This window comes from Callospermophilus lateralis, chromosome 19 (assembly GCF_048772815.1).
Source record: "Callospermophilus lateralis isolate mCalLat2 chromosome 19, mCalLat2.hap1, whole genome shotgun sequence".
Classification (NCBI taxonomy): Eukaryota; Metazoa; Chordata; class Mammalia; order Rodentia; family Sciuridae; genus Callospermophilus; species Callospermophilus lateralis.
Window position 1 is genome coordinate 15,037,438 of NC_135323.1, and position 18,384 is coordinate 15,055,821.

The 18,384-nt window shown below is 34.0% G+C and overlaps 1 protein-coding gene across 1 annotated transcript in view; it reads left to right on the top strand.

Annotated features, from left to right (window-relative positions):
* LOC143385435 (phospholipid-transporting ATPase ABCA3-like) overlaps positions 1-18,384 on the top strand; it is a 109,701-nt gene that overhangs the window by 544 nt on the left and 90,773 nt on the right. Inside the window, exons 2-5 of the mRNA XM_076840925.1 lie at positions 3,654-3,835; positions 7,516-7,653; positions 11,833-11,950; positions 17,525-17,679. Coding sequence (XP_076697040.1) covers positions 3,654-3,835; positions 7,516-7,653; positions 11,833-11,950; positions 17,525-17,679 — 593 coding nt within the window. The remainder of the gene's footprint in view (positions 1-3,653; positions 3,836-7,515; positions 7,654-11,832; positions 11,951-17,524; positions 17,680-18,384) is intronic.

Sequence of the window (18,384 nt, forward strand, 5' to 3'; positions counted from 1 at the left end):
TATGTACATTCCATGTATGTATTATATATCAAAATGCATTCTACTGTCATGTATGACTAAAAAAATAAATAAAAATTTTTAAAAAAAGAGATGTACTTTGGGATGGGGTTGTGGCTCAGTGGTAAGGTGCTTGCCTAGCATGTGTGAGGCACTGAGTTCAATCCTTAGTACCACATAAAATAAATAAATGAAGGTATTGTATCTATCTACAACTAAAAACTATTTAAAAAAAGATTTGCTTCATGTTTTTTACAAAGTTGTTTAATGTTCCTTTAAGATGGATAGATTAATTAACTAGTTCCCTATAAAGGCATATTTAGATAGGCTCCAGTTTTTTCTCATTAACAATAACAGTACACATGCATGAAAAATAAAAATGCTAAGCTAGGGACCCAGGATGTGGCTCATGGTAGAGTGCTTGTCTGGCATGCATGAGTCCTGGGTTTGATTCCCAGTCCAAAAAAAGAAAAGTGAAATTAAACTGGGTGCAGTGGCACTCAGCTGTATTTCCAGGTAATCAAGAGGCTGAGGTGGGAGGATCAGTTGAGGCCAAGAGTTGGAGAACAGCCTTGGCAACATAGCAAGAATCCTTCCTTAAAATTAAAACAACAGCAAAAAAAGCAAAACTAAGCTATAAAAATGCTATCATAAAGTATTTATAGCTTAATTTTTATTGATATTATATATATACAGTTTATTCTCTCACCAACAGTACATGAGTTTTTCAAATCTTTTCAAATAATGCATTAAACTAATCTGACAATAAAAAGCAAATGTATATATCTTATTTATTTTCTATAACTAATTTTTTTTACTTTCTTCACTGTAGGGGTGAAGAAATTATATGTAATTTTAAGTCAAATCCAGTAGTTTATTGAGGTTCTGAATAAGTCATTTTTTAAAATTGTCTCCTCATGTATTCTTCAAGATTACTTGGATATATGTGGGAGAAGCAGGTCCTTATAGTTGGGGAGAAGCAGGTCCTCGACTCTATGTGGTATCCTCTAGATCTTTTGCCTTTGTAGTACAATGCTTAGCCCAAGCTGCTATATGGATACTACTAACTGAAGTATGACTGAGTATGTGTGGTCCATTGACAAAACATAATAATACCCCCATCTATTCCAGAACATGGTTGTGGCCACTTTCCCAAACCTTATTCTCATCCATTTCTCTGTTTTTCACTGGCCCTCACTGAGCCTCTTTGGTTTTCACAAACACTTATATATTTCTATAAACTCTCAATGCTGCTTTGAAAGTATTAGGAGAAAGGAGCACTACTTTAGTACTGTTAGCTACTTCTAATTGATCTATTTGGAACCTTCCTCTAGGATATCCCCAAGACAAGAAAACCTAAAACCCATGTGCTTGTCCTCTCCAGCTTACTTTCATTCTTCTCTTAGTTGAAGTGTAGAGATATGGTTTTCCTTTTATTTATTTCTAAAATGGACCTCTTTTCCAAAATGATACTTATATTTCTATCTTCGTGGGGTGCACAATGTCAGTTAAGGAGAAATAGATTTGCTAACTAATCTTGGCTCATGATAGGTGATTATTTCATATTTTTATGTCCTTTACATCATCAAATTATTTTACTTTTTCCTTTCCACCAGGTAAATAGTGATAAATCAGTGTGTTTCATTTGGGTGGAGGAAAGAATTCTCTTTTGTTACATAAAGGGATTTGAATCTTCTATGTATTTTGTAGGTATTATAAATAATAGTCTTTAGTCTGTGGCTTATTTAACTTGCTTATGGCCTCATTTTTCTAATTTTTTTATTTCTTGTAATCACAATGACCCAAATGTTTATCTAGATCTTATTGAAGAAATTCTTCCATACCCAGAGTCACAAATATAATACTACTATACTTCTAAACTTTTAAAATATTTAATTTTTATATTTGGCTTTTTGTTAAACATAGATTTAATCTTCCTGTTGTGAGATAAGAACCAAACAGTGCTGGTGTTGTGGCTCAGTGGTAGAGCATTTGCCTAGCATATGTGAGGCACTGGGCTCCATTCTCAGCACCACATAAAAATAAATAAATAAATAAATAAAATAAAGGTATTGTGTTCTTCTAAAATTTTAAAAAAAGATAAGGTTTTTTAATATGAAAATCAAGCTATTACAATCATTTATTGAATAGTTTATTGTTCTCTACTGGTCTCTAATTCTATCTTTTTTTACATCATATTCTCATATATATATAAATCTCTTTGTATCAAGTCTTAATATGTTTCTTGTCCTACCTTGCTATTTTTCAGTTACTCTTGTTACTTTGGTTTCCACTTAGGGTCACTTTGTCTAGTTCTGTGAAAAATCCTGTTGGAATTTAGTGGGATTTTTGTAGTATTTATTGATTAATCGATTTAATTGAGGATACTTAATTTTCTCATTTGTGAACAAAACCGCCAAATGAGTAGCCAGACAGAAGAATAAAAATTATACATATATATATAGTCATATGTATGGGACATACATATAACTTTATTTGTGGATGATTGTATAATTCTTACTTTTTAAATGAAGCATTTAAAAGCTCACATTAATTTACCTAGATGTGATATTTCATTGGTTTGTTCTGAAAGAGCAAAACTCTTAGTTTTCTAAATGTTATTTTCATCACAATTGCTTATTTTACATTATTTATTGTTTCTTTTATAATAAATTTTATCTTTCAGGAACACCTATTGTGTGCAGGGTATAGGGTGGGAGGATTTCTCAAGTATGGAAAACTTCCTGAAGTCTGTGTTCTGTCTTTTTTCGCCCCTGCTGTGGTTTCTAAATTACTGCTTATTGCCTCTTAGAATGGCTTTATTTTGATGATCATTTTTAATTCTACTAAATGCTTTTTTTAAAAAAAATACTTTTTTGTTGTCAGTGGACCTTTATTTATACGTGGTGCTGAGAATTAAATCCAGTGTCTCACACATGCTAGGCAAGTGCTCCACCCCAGCCCATAAATGCTTTTTTCTCAGACTATTTCCTTTTTCTGAAAGACATAATATTTATAGAAGTTCTTCTCAAAGTGATTGTCTACAGAAAAAAGAAGGCTAAATTTGAAGGGCAGATAAGTTTTACAGGCCATTATCATTTTTATGTCTTGCCTCTTTGAAGGAGCAGTTCATTGCAAGCCCTAATGCTTTTCCTTGTGCTATCCTGTGTCTGGAGATAGAAAAGGTAGAATAGAATAGAATTTCTTGGTTTCTTTTGCTTACTTTTTTTTCCCTTTCCATCTGTGCTGTAGCTAAGCAGAACTACTTGTTTTTTCTTCTGCTCTGTAATCAGTATTCATCTCTTAGTACTGTCAAATATTTTTCCAAATTTGTATATCTTCATGGTTATTTCAAAGAGAATTTAGCATGAGAAGAGTAAAGGGACAGAATCTAATAGGTTTGCTTTTCCCCTGACTCTTCTCTTATTTCTTATTTTTGTTTCAGTTATTTATTTTGTTTCAGTCATTTCTTTTTATTTTTTAAGGTTTTGATGAGAGGAGGGAGAAACCCACTGTTGTTTCAAATTCCATCTTTTTCTGAATGAAGTGTTAATAGCAGATAAGTCACAGTTGCAAAATTTAGAAAATCAAACTTATTTCTTTGCAATTTTAATCACAGAGCATTCATCTATGATAAATATCTCTTTTTATTTCAGAGATTGGTGTTAAATGGCATAACCTTTGGAAACCAGCAAGTCTTGATGATAACCTCATCTTTGGCTATATGTTGGGAATGCTTTTACTTGATGCTTTTTTATATGGCCTTGTTACCTGGTATGTAGAAACTGTCTTTCCTGGGCAGAGTGGCGTGCCCCAACCATGGTACTTTTTCCTTCTGGTGAGTTTTAGTGTTGCAAAAGTCCATAGTCCTCATGATCCTATTGCATAATATTTATAATCAAATAAAATGTTAAGGGCAAATCTTCCTCAACTGTAATAATCTACCACCCTTACTCAAATGCTAGCCCTTTCTTAATATAATCTTAAAGCTTCCTATTTGCACAACATCTTATACAGAACCTCCACATTAAAACTGTAAGTACTGTAACCTTTCTGCACCCAAATGATAAATAGTGGATAAGACTGCAGTTTGAGGAAACATAAAAGTCTACAAAGGGAGTTCTCACCTAATTATCTTAGATCCTAGTGAGGAGAGGACTTTTTGTACTTCCTGTATCCTAGTTTTTCACCTCTTGCTTCCTTTCAGTAGCTGAACTACTTTACTTCGAGTAGTAAAGCACCTGCATCTTGTCCTCCACATTTCCTTACCAATACTAGGTAATATATGGTACAATGAAGAGACCTTTTGTAATAGATAGGCATTGATTGTGATGTCATTTTTCAGAATTGCATTTTGTCACTCTGTCTTGAACATTGCATTTTAACAGCTTTTGCTTCAAATTGTAGATAACTTTGCTGCAAAATACAGTCTCTGAAAGTATGCTATAACTTTCTCCATCTCACAAAGTGAACCAAGCCAAAGTGTTTTCCAGTTCTCAGAAATCTTTGCTTCTTATTCTTATTTAAAATTTTTTAATTAAGGTGAAATTTACATAAATAAAACTAACCATTGAAAGAGAATAGAGGTAGTGGCACTTAGCATATTAACAGTTTACATTCACAATGTGCAACCATCATCTATACAAAATTCCATAAATTTTCATTCCACAGAAATAAAAGCCTGACCCATGAGGGAATTACCCCCATTTTTCCTATTCCAAGCCCCTAGTAACCACTAATCTGCTTTATCTGTGGATTGACTTCTTTGAGATATTTCATATAAATATAATCATATAGTAATTGACCTTTTGTGTCTACTTTTACTTAGCCTAATGCTTTTTAGGTTTATCCATGGTATAGCATACATCAGTATTTACAAATTCCTTTGTATGACTGAGTAATATTTTACTATGTATTTGGAGCAATTCTTTTATCCATTCCACAATTGGTGGGCATATATGTTGTTTTCATGTCTTGTCTATTGTGAATAATGCTGCTGTGGATACAAATATTTGCTTGAATACCTGCTTTCAGTTTTTTTGGTTATATAGCCAGAATGGAACTGCTAGTTCTTTTGAAAACTCTATTTGATGTTTTGAGGAACTCTCTGCACCATTTTATGTTCCCCAAGTGAGGTACTGGTGTTCCAGTTTCTCTACACCTTCACCAACACTTCTTATTTTCCTTTTTTTATAGCTATCTTCTTGGGTATAAAATAGTATCTAATTTATGTAGATTTCCATTATAACTAATAATAGTGTGATCTTTTGATATGTTAGTTGACCATTTGTATATCTTGTTTAGAAAAACATCTATTCAACTCCTGTTCCCATTTATTAAGTTTTTTTATGTATCCTGCATACTAGACCCTCATGATACGTGATCCGCAGATATTCTCTCCCTTTCAGTGGATTGTCTTTTCACTCAAAGTGTCCTTTAACCCAGTGTTTTGTTTTGTTGGTGCTGGGGATGGAAACCAGGGCCTCATGTGTGTGCTAGGCAAGTGCTCTACCACGGTGTCAAATTCCTATCCCAAAAGTTCTTCATTTTGATGAAATTCAATTTATACATTTTTTACTTTGTTGCTTGTATATCTGGTATTATTTCTTTTTTCTTTCTTTCTTTTGGCTTTATTTGGATCTTTATTAGTAGATTAACATTAAAATGAGATTTTTATTGGTTCTTTTTAATTATATCAAAATAGATTCTACTGGTATTATTTCTAAGAAGACATTGTAAATTCCAGAATCATGAAGATTTATCCTTGTGTTTTCTCCCAAGAATTTGATTGGTTTTACTCTTATATTTAGACCATTAATTCATTTTGAGTCAGTTTTTGGGTACAATGTGAGGTAGCAGTCTAGCTTCTTTTGCACATGGGTATACTGATTGCCCCAACACCACTCTCTGAAGTAACTGTTCACTTCCCTATTGAATAATGTTGGAACCCTTGATGAAAATCAGTTGTTCATATGTGTATGGGTTTATTTCTTGACCTTTAGCTTTTTATTCCACTATAATGCTTAGTATCCATGTTGTAAGTTTTGAAATCAGAAAATGTGACTCATTCACCTCTTTTCTTCATTTTCAAGATTGTTTTGTTCATTAAGAGGTCCTTTAAAAAAGGTCCTTAAAAAAAGGTCCTTCAACTTTGAGTTGAGGATCAGGTTTTCTGTTTCTGCAAAAATGGGAGGGGAGGGTTGGGGAGATAGGAAGGATAGTAGAATGAAACGAAATTATTATTACTGTGTGTATATATGTGACTGCATGACCAATGTGATTCTGCAACCTGTATACTCAGAAAAATGAGAAATTATATCCCATCTGATTCAAATGTATAATATGTCAAGATCATTGTACTATCATGTGTAACTAAATTAAACAAATTTTTTAAAATGGCCATTGGAACTTTGGTAGGGATTGCACTATTGACTTAGCTAGTGTTACCATATGTAAAATAATCAATTCTCAAATTCATGAATTTTCTATTTATTTTAGTCTTCAGTTCTTTCATCAAGGCTTTATGCTTTTCAGTATATAGTCTTTTATCTCCCTGGATTAACTTTACTCCTCAGTGTTTTATTCTTGGATCCTATTTTGTAAATGAAATTAATTTTCTTTATGAATTATTCATCCTGGTATATATTTACATGTTGATCTTATACACTGTATTTTTACTGAGTTTGTTAGCTTCTATAGTAGTATTAGGATTTTTTGCATATAAGATCATGCTATCTTTAAATAGTTTTACCTCTTTCAATTTGGATGGATTTTATTTATTTTCTTCTTGCTTCGTTGCTCTGGCTACAACTTCCAGTACAATGGTAAATATCAGGTATGAAAGCAGTTACTGTTCTCTTGTTCCTAATTTTAAAGGGAAAACTTTAAATCTTATACCATTGAGTATTATGTTACTATAGGTTTCTTGTGTGTTTTTCATAAATGCCCTTTATTATTTTAAGAAAATTTTCTTCTTTCGGTTCCTGGTTTTCTGGGCATTTTTATTATGTATCAGTTGAAATGATTGCATGGCATTTTGTTTTCATTTTGTTCTGTTAGTGTGGTGTATTAGATTGATTTATTTTTGTAGGTTGGAATCATTCCTGCATCCCTGGGATAAATATCACTTTGTAATGGAGTGTAATCATTTTAATAGGCTACTGGATTCAGCTTGCTGGTATTTTGTTGAAGATTTTTACATCTATGTTCCTAAGTATCTTAAAAATCCTTTCTGGATTTTTCCTTTCTTGTGTTGTCTTTTTATGACTTTGATGTCAGAATGATGCTTATCTTGTAGACTCAGTTAAGAAGTGTTCCCTCTTAATATTTTTGGAAGGGCTGGAAAAATTGTTAATTCCTCTTTAAATATTTAGCATAATTCACCAATTAAACCATAGAGTTCTGGACTTTTCTTTGTAGGGATATTATTGATCATTTTATTTTTTATAAGTCTGTTCAGATAGAGGGCTTCATTTCTTAATGCTCACTTATGTGATTACATCTTAACTTTCTTTGTAGCGCTCATACTGGTTTGGAAAACCGAGAATTATAGAGGAAAAAAATATTCAAAGCCATGGAGGAACTCAGAGAAGCAACAATTTTGAGGCTGAACCTATTAATTTGGTAGCAGGTATCCAGATGAAACATTTGCATAAGGTATTATTTCAAAGATCTCTTTTTCCTTCAGGTATTGAAAGTCAAATACTGCACATTGGGATTGTTTATAACTTGTTTTCCAAGAAAACAAGTGAGATAGCTAGTTTAATTTGGGTCATCCTCAGTGTAGTTCTACTCTCAGAGGCAAAGCTTGGTTGGAACAATGATTATTATATAACTTACATTTACATTATTATATAAATGTAGATACATTTTGTCTTATTTGTATCTCTGTTGGGCATTTCTTTGACTATTTTCTGGTGGGCTTAGCAACAGCCATTTATTTTGTAATTTATGTGAATAAAATAAACTTGGTGCAATAGTAACATTGAGGTGTGGGGGGAGAATATGAAACTATTTCATCTTCTTTTTCAAATGATATTTTCATTGGTTATAGAATTTTAGGTTAAAGATGTTTCTCCACTGTCTTTCCAAATGGATTGTTTCTAATGAAAAATATTTTATAGTCCTTATTCCCCCCCCCCCAACATACATATTTTTTGTAGCACCTTTCAAAACACTTATCACTGGTTTTATGCAATGTGGTTATGATTTTCTTTGGAAGTAGTTTCCTTTTCCTTTGGGTCTTTTGATCTTGAATCTATACTCTTTTGGGGTACTGGGCATTTTTGTATTTCATTAAATACTCCTGATCTTTATTTATAGAAACAGTGAAATTACTTGGAAACAGCATGATTCTTCATGTCTGCTTTGCTTAATCTACAGTAAATTATTCCTCAGTTTTGAGGCAAGACCTTTTTTTGGAATCTACCTAGTACCCTGTTAATCCTGCAATTTTACAGTCTGGCTGGCATAATAAGCACCATTCTCTGGCCCTATGAAGGCATCAAAGACTGTTCCCTCTAATCTTCTTTGTCCAGCAGCTAGTTTCCTCATGAATAAATGAATAGCCACTCCAGACCCATGTCAATTAATTAGTGATTTATTGCAATGGAAAGGGGCAGGATTATGTATAGGTTTCTGATTTGTTTGTACATCTAGGTGAATTTGGAGGCCATTTACTGAGTTAGTACTGTTGAAGAATATATTTTGAGAGGATAATTATGATATGATATATTGAAGTATAGATGAGAGTAGATATTTCAGATTTTTAGATGTTAGTTTGAGATATTTATTAAATACTTATATATGTTTTTGAGGGGTATTTAGAGATGCAGAGCTACATGTTAGAGGAGAGATGGTGACTGAAACACGTTGTAATACCCTCAGCATCTATATAAGTATGTAATTGAATTTATGGAAGACAATTAATTTGGCTAGAGCATTGGTTTTCAACTGTGATGATGTCCCCCCTCCAACCCTGAGACATTTGACAAAATCTACAGCTATTTTGGTTTACAACCAGGGAAGGGGAAAGGTGCATAAAGGAGTAATATTAGCATCTAGAAAGTATAGACAAGAGTGCTACAAAACAGTCTGTAATGCACAGGACACCCCACTGCAGCAAAGGATTTTTTTAATATTTACTTTTTGGTTTTAGGTGGACACAATATCTTTATTTTATTTTTATGTGGTGCTGAGAATCAAACCCAGTGCCTCACACATGCCAGGCGAGCGCGCTACCACTTGAGCCACATCCCCAGCCCCAGCAAAGGATTTTTTAGCCCAAAATGTCAATGATACTACTCTTGAGAAACCTAAGCTTAAGGAGGTGTACTATCCTGGAGGTTTCTTGTCAATCTGGTAATATTACCACCTTTTGCTAAGGTTTTTTATTGTGAGGCCTCCAGCACCTTACCAGGGTAATTTTTCTTGCGTAAGAGGGGATAAGCCACCTGAGAAAATAAAGTCTGAAATAATTAGTGAAGAAATAAGACAAAGTCAGAATTAGTTTTAAAAAGCATGGAGCATCTGATAGATTCAGTCCACACAGGAGCTGGAGCTGAACAACTAAAAAATGGCTCCCACAGTTTATTTAACGGGGTACATCAAAGGCAGGGATAAGGTTTCAGGGGTGGAGTCTTGCTTCATATTGTCTTGCAGTCAACATATTGATTGGCATCTTGGGAAGCTCTACCCATCTCTGGGAGTCTGTGTGACTAGGTGGCAACAGCAGTTTACACCATCTCTGATGCTGTGTGGGACCTTTTTGGCAGAGTCAAATAGAAATTCACATGAATATGGACAATCTTAACCAGTAGGATTGCCATTGGAAGTTCCCCTGATACCAGATTTTACTATTCACTGGCTTCGGTGCTGAAAAGATCCACACACAGTCCCTGGATGCCTCTCAACAGATTCTCCTACATTGAAAAAGAGAACCCAAGAGCTGCCTTCTCCAGAATTACCTTCCCTCGTTGCTTTCTGGTTAGGATTTGTCAGTAAGTATACTTACAGACGTATTAGACAGGCAGATTTTTAGGTTCATTTAGTTGAATTCTTGAAAATCATGGGCTTTTCGGATTTTAGGCTGACATGTTTTTTTTTTCCTCCTGATTTATTGAGGTATAATTGGCCCACCAAAAAAGTTCACAAAATTAATTGTACAATTTTACAAGTTTGGACCTGTGTCTACACTTGTGTTGTTATCACTACAATCCAGTTAGTAAGCATATTAAAAAATTTCCTTGTGTCCCTTTGAGTTTTATTTTTCCTTGTTTTTGTGGTAAGAACACTTAACATGAGATCTTTTTTCTTAATACTTTTTTGTTGGGGGAGGATATGGGGATTGAACTCAGGGCAATTGACTACTGAGCAACATCCCCAGCCCTGTTTTATATTTTATTTAGAGACGGGGGTCTCACTGAGCTGCTTAGTGCCTTGCTTTTGCTGAGGCTGACTTTGGCGATCCTCCCACTTCAACCTTCTGAGCTGCTGGGATTCTAGGAGTGGACCACTGCAACCAGCCTTAATACATTTTTAAGTGCATGATATCTTAATGTTAACAACAGGCACTATATTGTAAAGCAGATCCCTGAAACTTACTTATTTCATACAACTGTAGCTTTATACCCATTGAACAACTTCTTCCTATATTCCCCTCTCCTTAGCCCTGATAACTACCAGTCTATTGTCTGCATTTGTGTATTTATTACTATTTTAGGAGCCTCCTGGTAGAGCACTCATGAGGTATTTGTTTCTTTTTGACAGTCTTATTTCTATTAGCATAATGTTTTTCAGGTCTGTCCATGTTTTTGCATATGGAAAATTTCCTTCTTTTTAAGATTGAATAATTTTCCATTATATGATACCACATTTCTTTATCATTCATTTGTCAAAAAGTGTTGCTTCCATATCTTAGCTATTATAAATAATGCTGCAGTGATTGTGCACATGTACTTGCAGTGAATGTAGTAATTTAGCTATCTCTTTGAGATCCTGGTTTTAATTCCCAGAGGTCAGTTAATTTGGGTCACATAATAGATCTATTTTAATTTCTTTTAGGAACCTGCAAACTATTTTCCACAGTGGCTAGACTATTTACATTCCCATTGAAAGGAAATAATCCCAGTGTTTTCCAAAAACTTGCCAACATTTGTTATTCGTGTGTGTGTGTGTATGTATGTGTATGTGTTATATTAGCCATCCTAACAGGTATAAGGTAATGTCTCATTGTAGCTGTGATTTGCATTGTCCTTATGGTTAGTGATATCGAGTGACTTTTTATACATCTGATGGCCATTTTTGTGTCTTCTTTGGAAAAATGTCTATTTTAGTTCTTTACCCATATTTAATTGAGTCCTTTGTATTCTTTTAACTGTTGCTTTATATGAGTTCTTTATAGTTTGGGGGAATTAACCCCTTATTAATAGTTTGCCTTTTCACCCTGAAGTTTCCTTTGCTTTGCAGAAGCTTCCTGATTTGATGCAATCCCATGTGTCTATTTTTGCTTTTGTTGCCTTACTTTCAGGATCATATCCAAAAATAATTCCTGATAACCAGCATCAAAGAGGTTTTTTCTAGGAATTTTAGAGTTTCAGATTTAATATGTAGATCTTTAATCCATTTTGAGTTGATTTCTGTGTATGGTGTAACAAAGGGTCCATTTCATTCTTCTGAAGTTAATTCACCTAAAAATATTGTTCCTAGTTCACAACATCATCCTTTATTGGTTACATGAGTTTGATGATATTTGATGTTTCTTTGAAGGATAGGGGTTGTGTTTAACTTTAAAAAGTGATAGTGATAGATGACATTATTATTTCTTTTATCCCATAGGAATTCAGTGGCAAAGCAGCAGTAAAGGATTTGTCTTTGAATGTATATGAGGGGCAGGTCACTATTCTTCTGGGACATAATGGGGCAGGAAAGACCACAGCTTTGTCTGTTCTTACAGGTATGTATTCACCTCTATCCAGAGTAAAGGTCAGATTCCATCTGAGTGAATATCATTGAGTTTTGCTGTTAAGTCCTTGTTCTTGATCCCCCAGTATCACTAAAATAACCATCATATTTGTATCAAAATATTTATATGGGAAATTCAAAATCCAGTTAAGTCATGTAGCATTCTGAACAAACGTACATATGAGAAAAGTTGTACTGATAAAGGTAAAAAGAACAAATTTACAAGTCTTCAAGGAAGTTTAGCTCACAAATTAGATCATTTTGACCTATAACTTCTCCCTTAGAGAGTGAGGGAGGAGAGAATGGAGAGTGCACATGGCCACCCAGCCTCCTGAACTTTTAGTGTACTCCCTAGAGGACTAATTACTGTTTCACCTCATACCAAAGGCTTAAAGAATGGTAGAGCTGGGGCATCTGTGACATCTAAGAACAAAAGATAAGGGACAGATGCAGGACAGCCTTCACTAATCTGAGAGATTGAGAAAGGGCACTAAACTAAGGATGCTTCTCCAAAGAGGAGGAAGAGAAGGAAACGGAGTCTTGTCCCAAACCTCTCAGAATATCATCTGAGGGTCCAATTTCTATCTTGCCTTATTAGAGTGCTGAAAGGACAGTAAAGTTCATATACCTGAGACAGCTAGGAATTATAAAGAAGGGGTAGATATCTCCTACAGTAGATAATGTCATGCAAGATTGAGGAAAAGTGTAGAACCAAAACTGCTTCTCCAAGGGAGAGGGAGAGAAGTCAAGTGTGTTATCCCCAGCCTTTTAGTATGTCCCCAAAGAGCCAGTTTCTGTATCACCTCTTATGGAGTGCTGAGAGATTCATAGAGCTTAGGAGATAACTAGGAACAAGGAGGAAGAAGTAGGAATCCTCTTATGGGCAGAGCTACTCTGCAAGAATGGGAATAGGTGCAGAACTGAGGCTCTTCCTCCATAAAGGAAAGAATGGTGTGAATGGAGTCTTTTTCCACAGCCTTTGAGTGCAGTCCCCACAGGGCTAGTTTCCTTCTTTTTTCAGAGAAAATACTGAATAACTGGTAGTCTTCATGTCTGGGATAGCTAAGTACAAAGGAAAATCATCCTACTTCTGTGTGTTGCTCTATGAGAATTGGAAAAGGCATGTTTTTATCAGATGTGTAGACAGTCGTGCAACCATACAAAGAACATAAAGCACTGGGGGCTTGGGGTGTAGCTCATTAGTAAAATGCTTACCAAGCATATACAAGGCCTGTGTGATCCCCAGCACCACTAAAAACAAAGAAAAGAAAGATGAAGAATCCAGAAAGTATGATATAATCACATCAAATTACTCTCCAGTAACCAACCTAAAAGAAATGGAGATTTATTAATTATCTGAAAGACAGGAATCACATGATTATCTCAATGGATGCAGAAAAGCATTTGACAAAATATAGCATCCTTTCATGATGAAAACACTAGATAATTAGGCATATAAACTATATGTGACAAACTCAAGACCAACATCATTTTAAATGAATAAAAACTGAAAGCATTCCTTCTAAAAAGAGGAACAGGACAGGGATGCCCACTTTCACCACTTCTATTTAATATAGTACTCAAATCTCTAGCCAGAACAACTAGGCAAAGGAGTGAAATTAAAGGGATGTGAACAGAAAAATAAGAGTTAAAACTAGCTGTATTCTCCAATGATGTGATTATATATTTAGAAGACAAAAAAACCCCACAAAATTTGTAGAACTCATAAATGAATTCAGCAAAGTAATAGCATACAGAATTAACACTCATAAATCAATTGGTATTTCCTTTTCATCATGTATGTTAGTGATTTGAGTTTTCTCTCCTTCTCTTTAGCATGGCTAAGGATCTGTCAATTTTATTTATTTATTTTTTTTCAAAGAACCAACTTTTTGTTCTGTCAATTTTTTTCCAGTTGTTTTTTTTTTTTCAATTTCATTGATTTCAGCTCCGATTTTAATTATTTCCTGTCTTCTATTGCTTTTTGTGTTGATTTGTTCTTCTTTTTCTAGGGCTTTGAGATGTAGTATTAAGTCATTTATTTGTTGACTTTTTCTTCTTTTAAGGAATGAACTCCATGCAATGAACTTTCTTCTTAGAACTACTTTCTTAGTGTCTCAGAGATTTCATTCACCTACTTTTTTTTATATTTGCTAAGAGTCGCTTTGTGGCATAGTATATGGTCTATTTTAGAGAAGGATCCATGTGCTGCTGAGAAAAAAGTATATTCTCTCATTGAAGGTTGTAATATTCTATATATGTCAATTAAGTCTAAGTTATTGAATGTATTATTAAGTTCTATAGTTTCTTTGTTCAGCTTTTGTTTGGAAGATCTATCTAGTGATGAAAGAGGTGTGTTAAAGTCACCTCAAATTATTGTGTTGTGATCTATTGACTCTTGAAGTTGATAACAGTTTGTTTGATGAACATAGCTGCTTTGTTGTTTGGGGGCATAAATATTTATAATTGTCAAGTATTGTTGGTGTATGGTTCCCTTGAGCAGTATGTAGTGTCCTTCTTTATACTTTTTGATTGGCTTTAGTTTGAATCTACTTTATTTGATATGAGGAGCGAAACCCCTGCTTGTTTCCACAGTCTATGGGAGTGGTATGATTTTCCCCCAACAAACTGGTCAAAGGAGGGAATCTGATTTCCATAATTACTATATTATAATATTCAAATTCCCAGTTTTCAATAGAAAAATAACAAAGTAGTACTGGGGATGGATATAGCCCAGTGATAAAGCTCTTGCATAGTTTGTATGAGACCCTGGATTCTATTCCCAGCACCACAAAAATCAAAACAACAGCAAGAAAAAAAACACAAGGTAGACAAATAGGAAAATATGGTCCATTCAGAGAAATAAAATAAATCGGCAGAAAGAAGTCCTGACGAAGGAAGTTCATAGAAAGGACCTACAAACAAATCCTTAAATTAGCGATCTCAATGGAAACCGTAGAGAAAAATCTAGGATAATTTTTTTAAAAATTAAATGAGAATGCCAATGAAGAAAACGCAATTATAAAAAGGAACCAAATAGAACTCCTGGAACTAAGAAATACAGTGAAGGAAATGAAAGTTTATTAGAGGATCTCAACACCAGTGTTAAGCGTTGCAGAATGAAAAATCAGCTAACTTGAAGATGAGACAACAGATTATCCAGTCTGAGGAACAAGAAGTTTAAAAGTTAAAGGATCCAAGACATATGTATGTGGGAGTTGTACAAAGAGAGCAAAAAACAAAAGTGGCTGAGAACTGGAAGATAACATCAAAAACTCCAGATTTGATTAACAACGTGTCCGTGAAGCTTATTGAATATTCCAACTGCATAAACTCAGAAGAGTTCACAGATACTGTAATCATACTGAGAAAAGAGAGAAATTTAAAAGGAGTGAAAAGAGAAGCAACTTTTTATATACTCAGGATTTTTCATAGTTTAATAGATTATTTCTCATCAGAAACTATTGAAACTAGCAGATATTGGGGTGACATATTTAAAATGCCCTTTAAAAGTAATAGAGAAATTAAGACATATCCAGAAAAGCACTGAAGGAGTTCATTAGCATAACATTTGGCAAATATAAAAGCAAATATTACCATATTTTTGGTTTGCTATTCATTTTCATGCTATTGGGGAAGAGACTAAATTATAGTAAACTGAAGAGATTAAATTAAAGGATGGGGAGTGTAGCTCGTGGTACAGCACTTGCCTAGCATGTGTGAGCGTATGTGTTCAATCCCCAGCACTTCACCAAAAAAAAGAGAGAGTAAGCAATTAAATTTATTGCATTTCTTAAAATTTATATGTATTTGTGATTACAAATAAGAAGGGAATCAGAACGTCTCTTTAGAAAAAGCTAAAACTAAAGAAAAATTAAGGCAATAATGTAGGAAAGATGGGACAAACACAAAACAAACAGCAAAATGACAGAAGTAATTCCTCTCTTACAAGTAATTACTTTTAATGTTAAAGGATTAAACTATTCAAAAGGCAGATATTGAAAGAATTGATTGAAAGTGTTTGTTTGTTTCATCCACTTGTTCTGTGATGAGCCAAAGAGAGGGCCTATGGCTACTGCCTTTCCAAATCACCATCTCACTGGCCCCCCGATGACTAGCGTATGCAGTGTCCCTTCAGCACTTAGAATCCTGTCCTCTGTGTATCCTCTGGGAAAGTCGGAGTGTTGGATACATGATCCAACTCTTTTCCCTTAGATAAGCTTGTAAATGCAATGTTTCATCCACTCATTCTGTGCTGAAGTTGGGGAGGGGCTGTGGTGACTGCCAGCCAGCTGTTGTCTTATGCCCCAGGTTGTAGAAGCTTGTCCATTTGCCTTTAAAAATGCCCCCCACCTATCCATCTTGAGAGAGTTCCAGCTTAGTTGAAATAAAGCAAAGACTTTTGCTCAGTCCTTCAGCAATCCTCAGCAGGGCAAAATAAATTAACATAGTTCCCTTAGAACTAGGTCTCCTGTGTGTGGTCTTTCCAGAACGTAGAACCCTTATCAGGAATGCAGACTGCTGTCTTCGAGATTACTACCAAGCAGGGAGGGCAAGAAGAAATTTAAAGGAGAATTTTTATCATGTTTCAGTCACCTTTTTCTTGAGTTTCTTTGGTTGCTGTAAACCTTTTATTTTCTGGAGTTCTGAACAAAGTTGTTTGTTTGTTTGGGAGGGCTCTGACTTTTATTTTTCGGTAGAGAAACAGGTACTTAGACTTCCTTGAGCTGTCATTTTTATTCTTAAAAATGCAAGAGTTTGTGTAATGATATGGGAAAGAATGAACCTAATGACAACAAAGTTCTAAATTCTGTACACCTGTACACAAGCGTATTATTAATTATTAATAAAAGTTTAATTAATTAATGTTACTGTGTAACATGATAGTTTGCATTTTGCTCTTCAGAAGATAATTTCATACTAAAATTTCCTTATGCTTATGTCATCCATATAGTTTCTCACAGGCATATTTACATGTCTTTCAATGTCCATGTAGTGTTAGCAATCTTTCATATTCATATACTGTAGTTATTTTCTTTTTGTTGAGCATTTGTCTTCTTTCAAATTAGTTATCTAAGGATAGGCATCTTTGAATACAGTTTTCTACTTTGGAGTATATTTTAAATATACTTTTAAAAAGTATATTTTAGTAGTATTTTTAAGTAGGATAAATGAATTAAATGACAAATGTCACATTTCCCAGTCTTTGTTTTTTTCATAGTATCTACATAGTACTTATTATGATTCACAGAGGTTATTATCTGATTGCAGTATTCATATATTAGAATGTAACAAATTATTTTAATGTTTTTATCAAACATATCCCATGCCCTTTGCAGAAAGTTAGTATACATAAACAAAAGAGAAAGAAAATTAAGAGAGCTAATTCCATCACCCTCATATAACTTTCTATATTTTTCTGAACTATTCCTCTGCAAGAAATAGTGCTAATTCTCTTAGTAATCCACAAATAGATTATGAATGTGGGGATCTAATTTGCAATGTGTTAATCATATTCTCTCAACAAAGCTTATTAGCTTTTTTTATGTCTTCTACATAATTCTAGGTCGTTATCCTCCTACCAGAGGAGAGGCCTTTGTTAATGGATTTGACATTTCAGATAACATGATTGAAATTCGAAAAAACTTGGGCTTCTGCCCACAGAATGACTTGTTATTTAAAGATTTGACACTAGCAGAACACCTTTTTTTCTACTCTGTGGTGAGTCAGAGATATATTTTATAAAACTATGTGATAAATTTGATTTTTTTCTCTTAATATGTAGATCTATTATTTGATTTATTTTAACTGTTACATAAAAACATTAAAATTACACATTGTGATGTTTTAATACATGTATGTTGTGCAATGTTTAAATTGGGTTAAACATACTTCTTTCTAGTAAAAACATTCAAAATCCTTTTTTCTAGCTTTGTAATATATATAGTAGATTATCATTATCTATAGTCACCCTACTGCACACCAGAATTTATGATTCCATTCTAACTAAATTTGATGCTCATTTATCAACCCCTTTCTATTCCTCCCTCCCCTTCTACTCTCCTCAACTTCTGGAGCCACCATTCTACTCTCAACTTCCATGAAATCAACTTTCTACATGTGAATAAGATCACATGGTACTTGTCTTTCTGTGCCTGGCTGAGTTCACTTAACAAAATGATTTCCATTTTTATCCACAAATAATAAGACTTCTTTTTTTGTTTGTTTTGTTTTGGTGATTGAACACAGGGTGCTTTACCTCTAAGCTACATCTTATAGACCTTTCTATTTTTTATTTTGAGACAGGGTCTCACTAAGTTGCTGAAGATCTAAGTTGTCAAGGCTGTTCTTGAACTTTATATCCTCCTGCCTCAGCCTCCCAAGTTGGTGGAATTACTGGAGTGCACCACCAAGCCTGGCAGAATT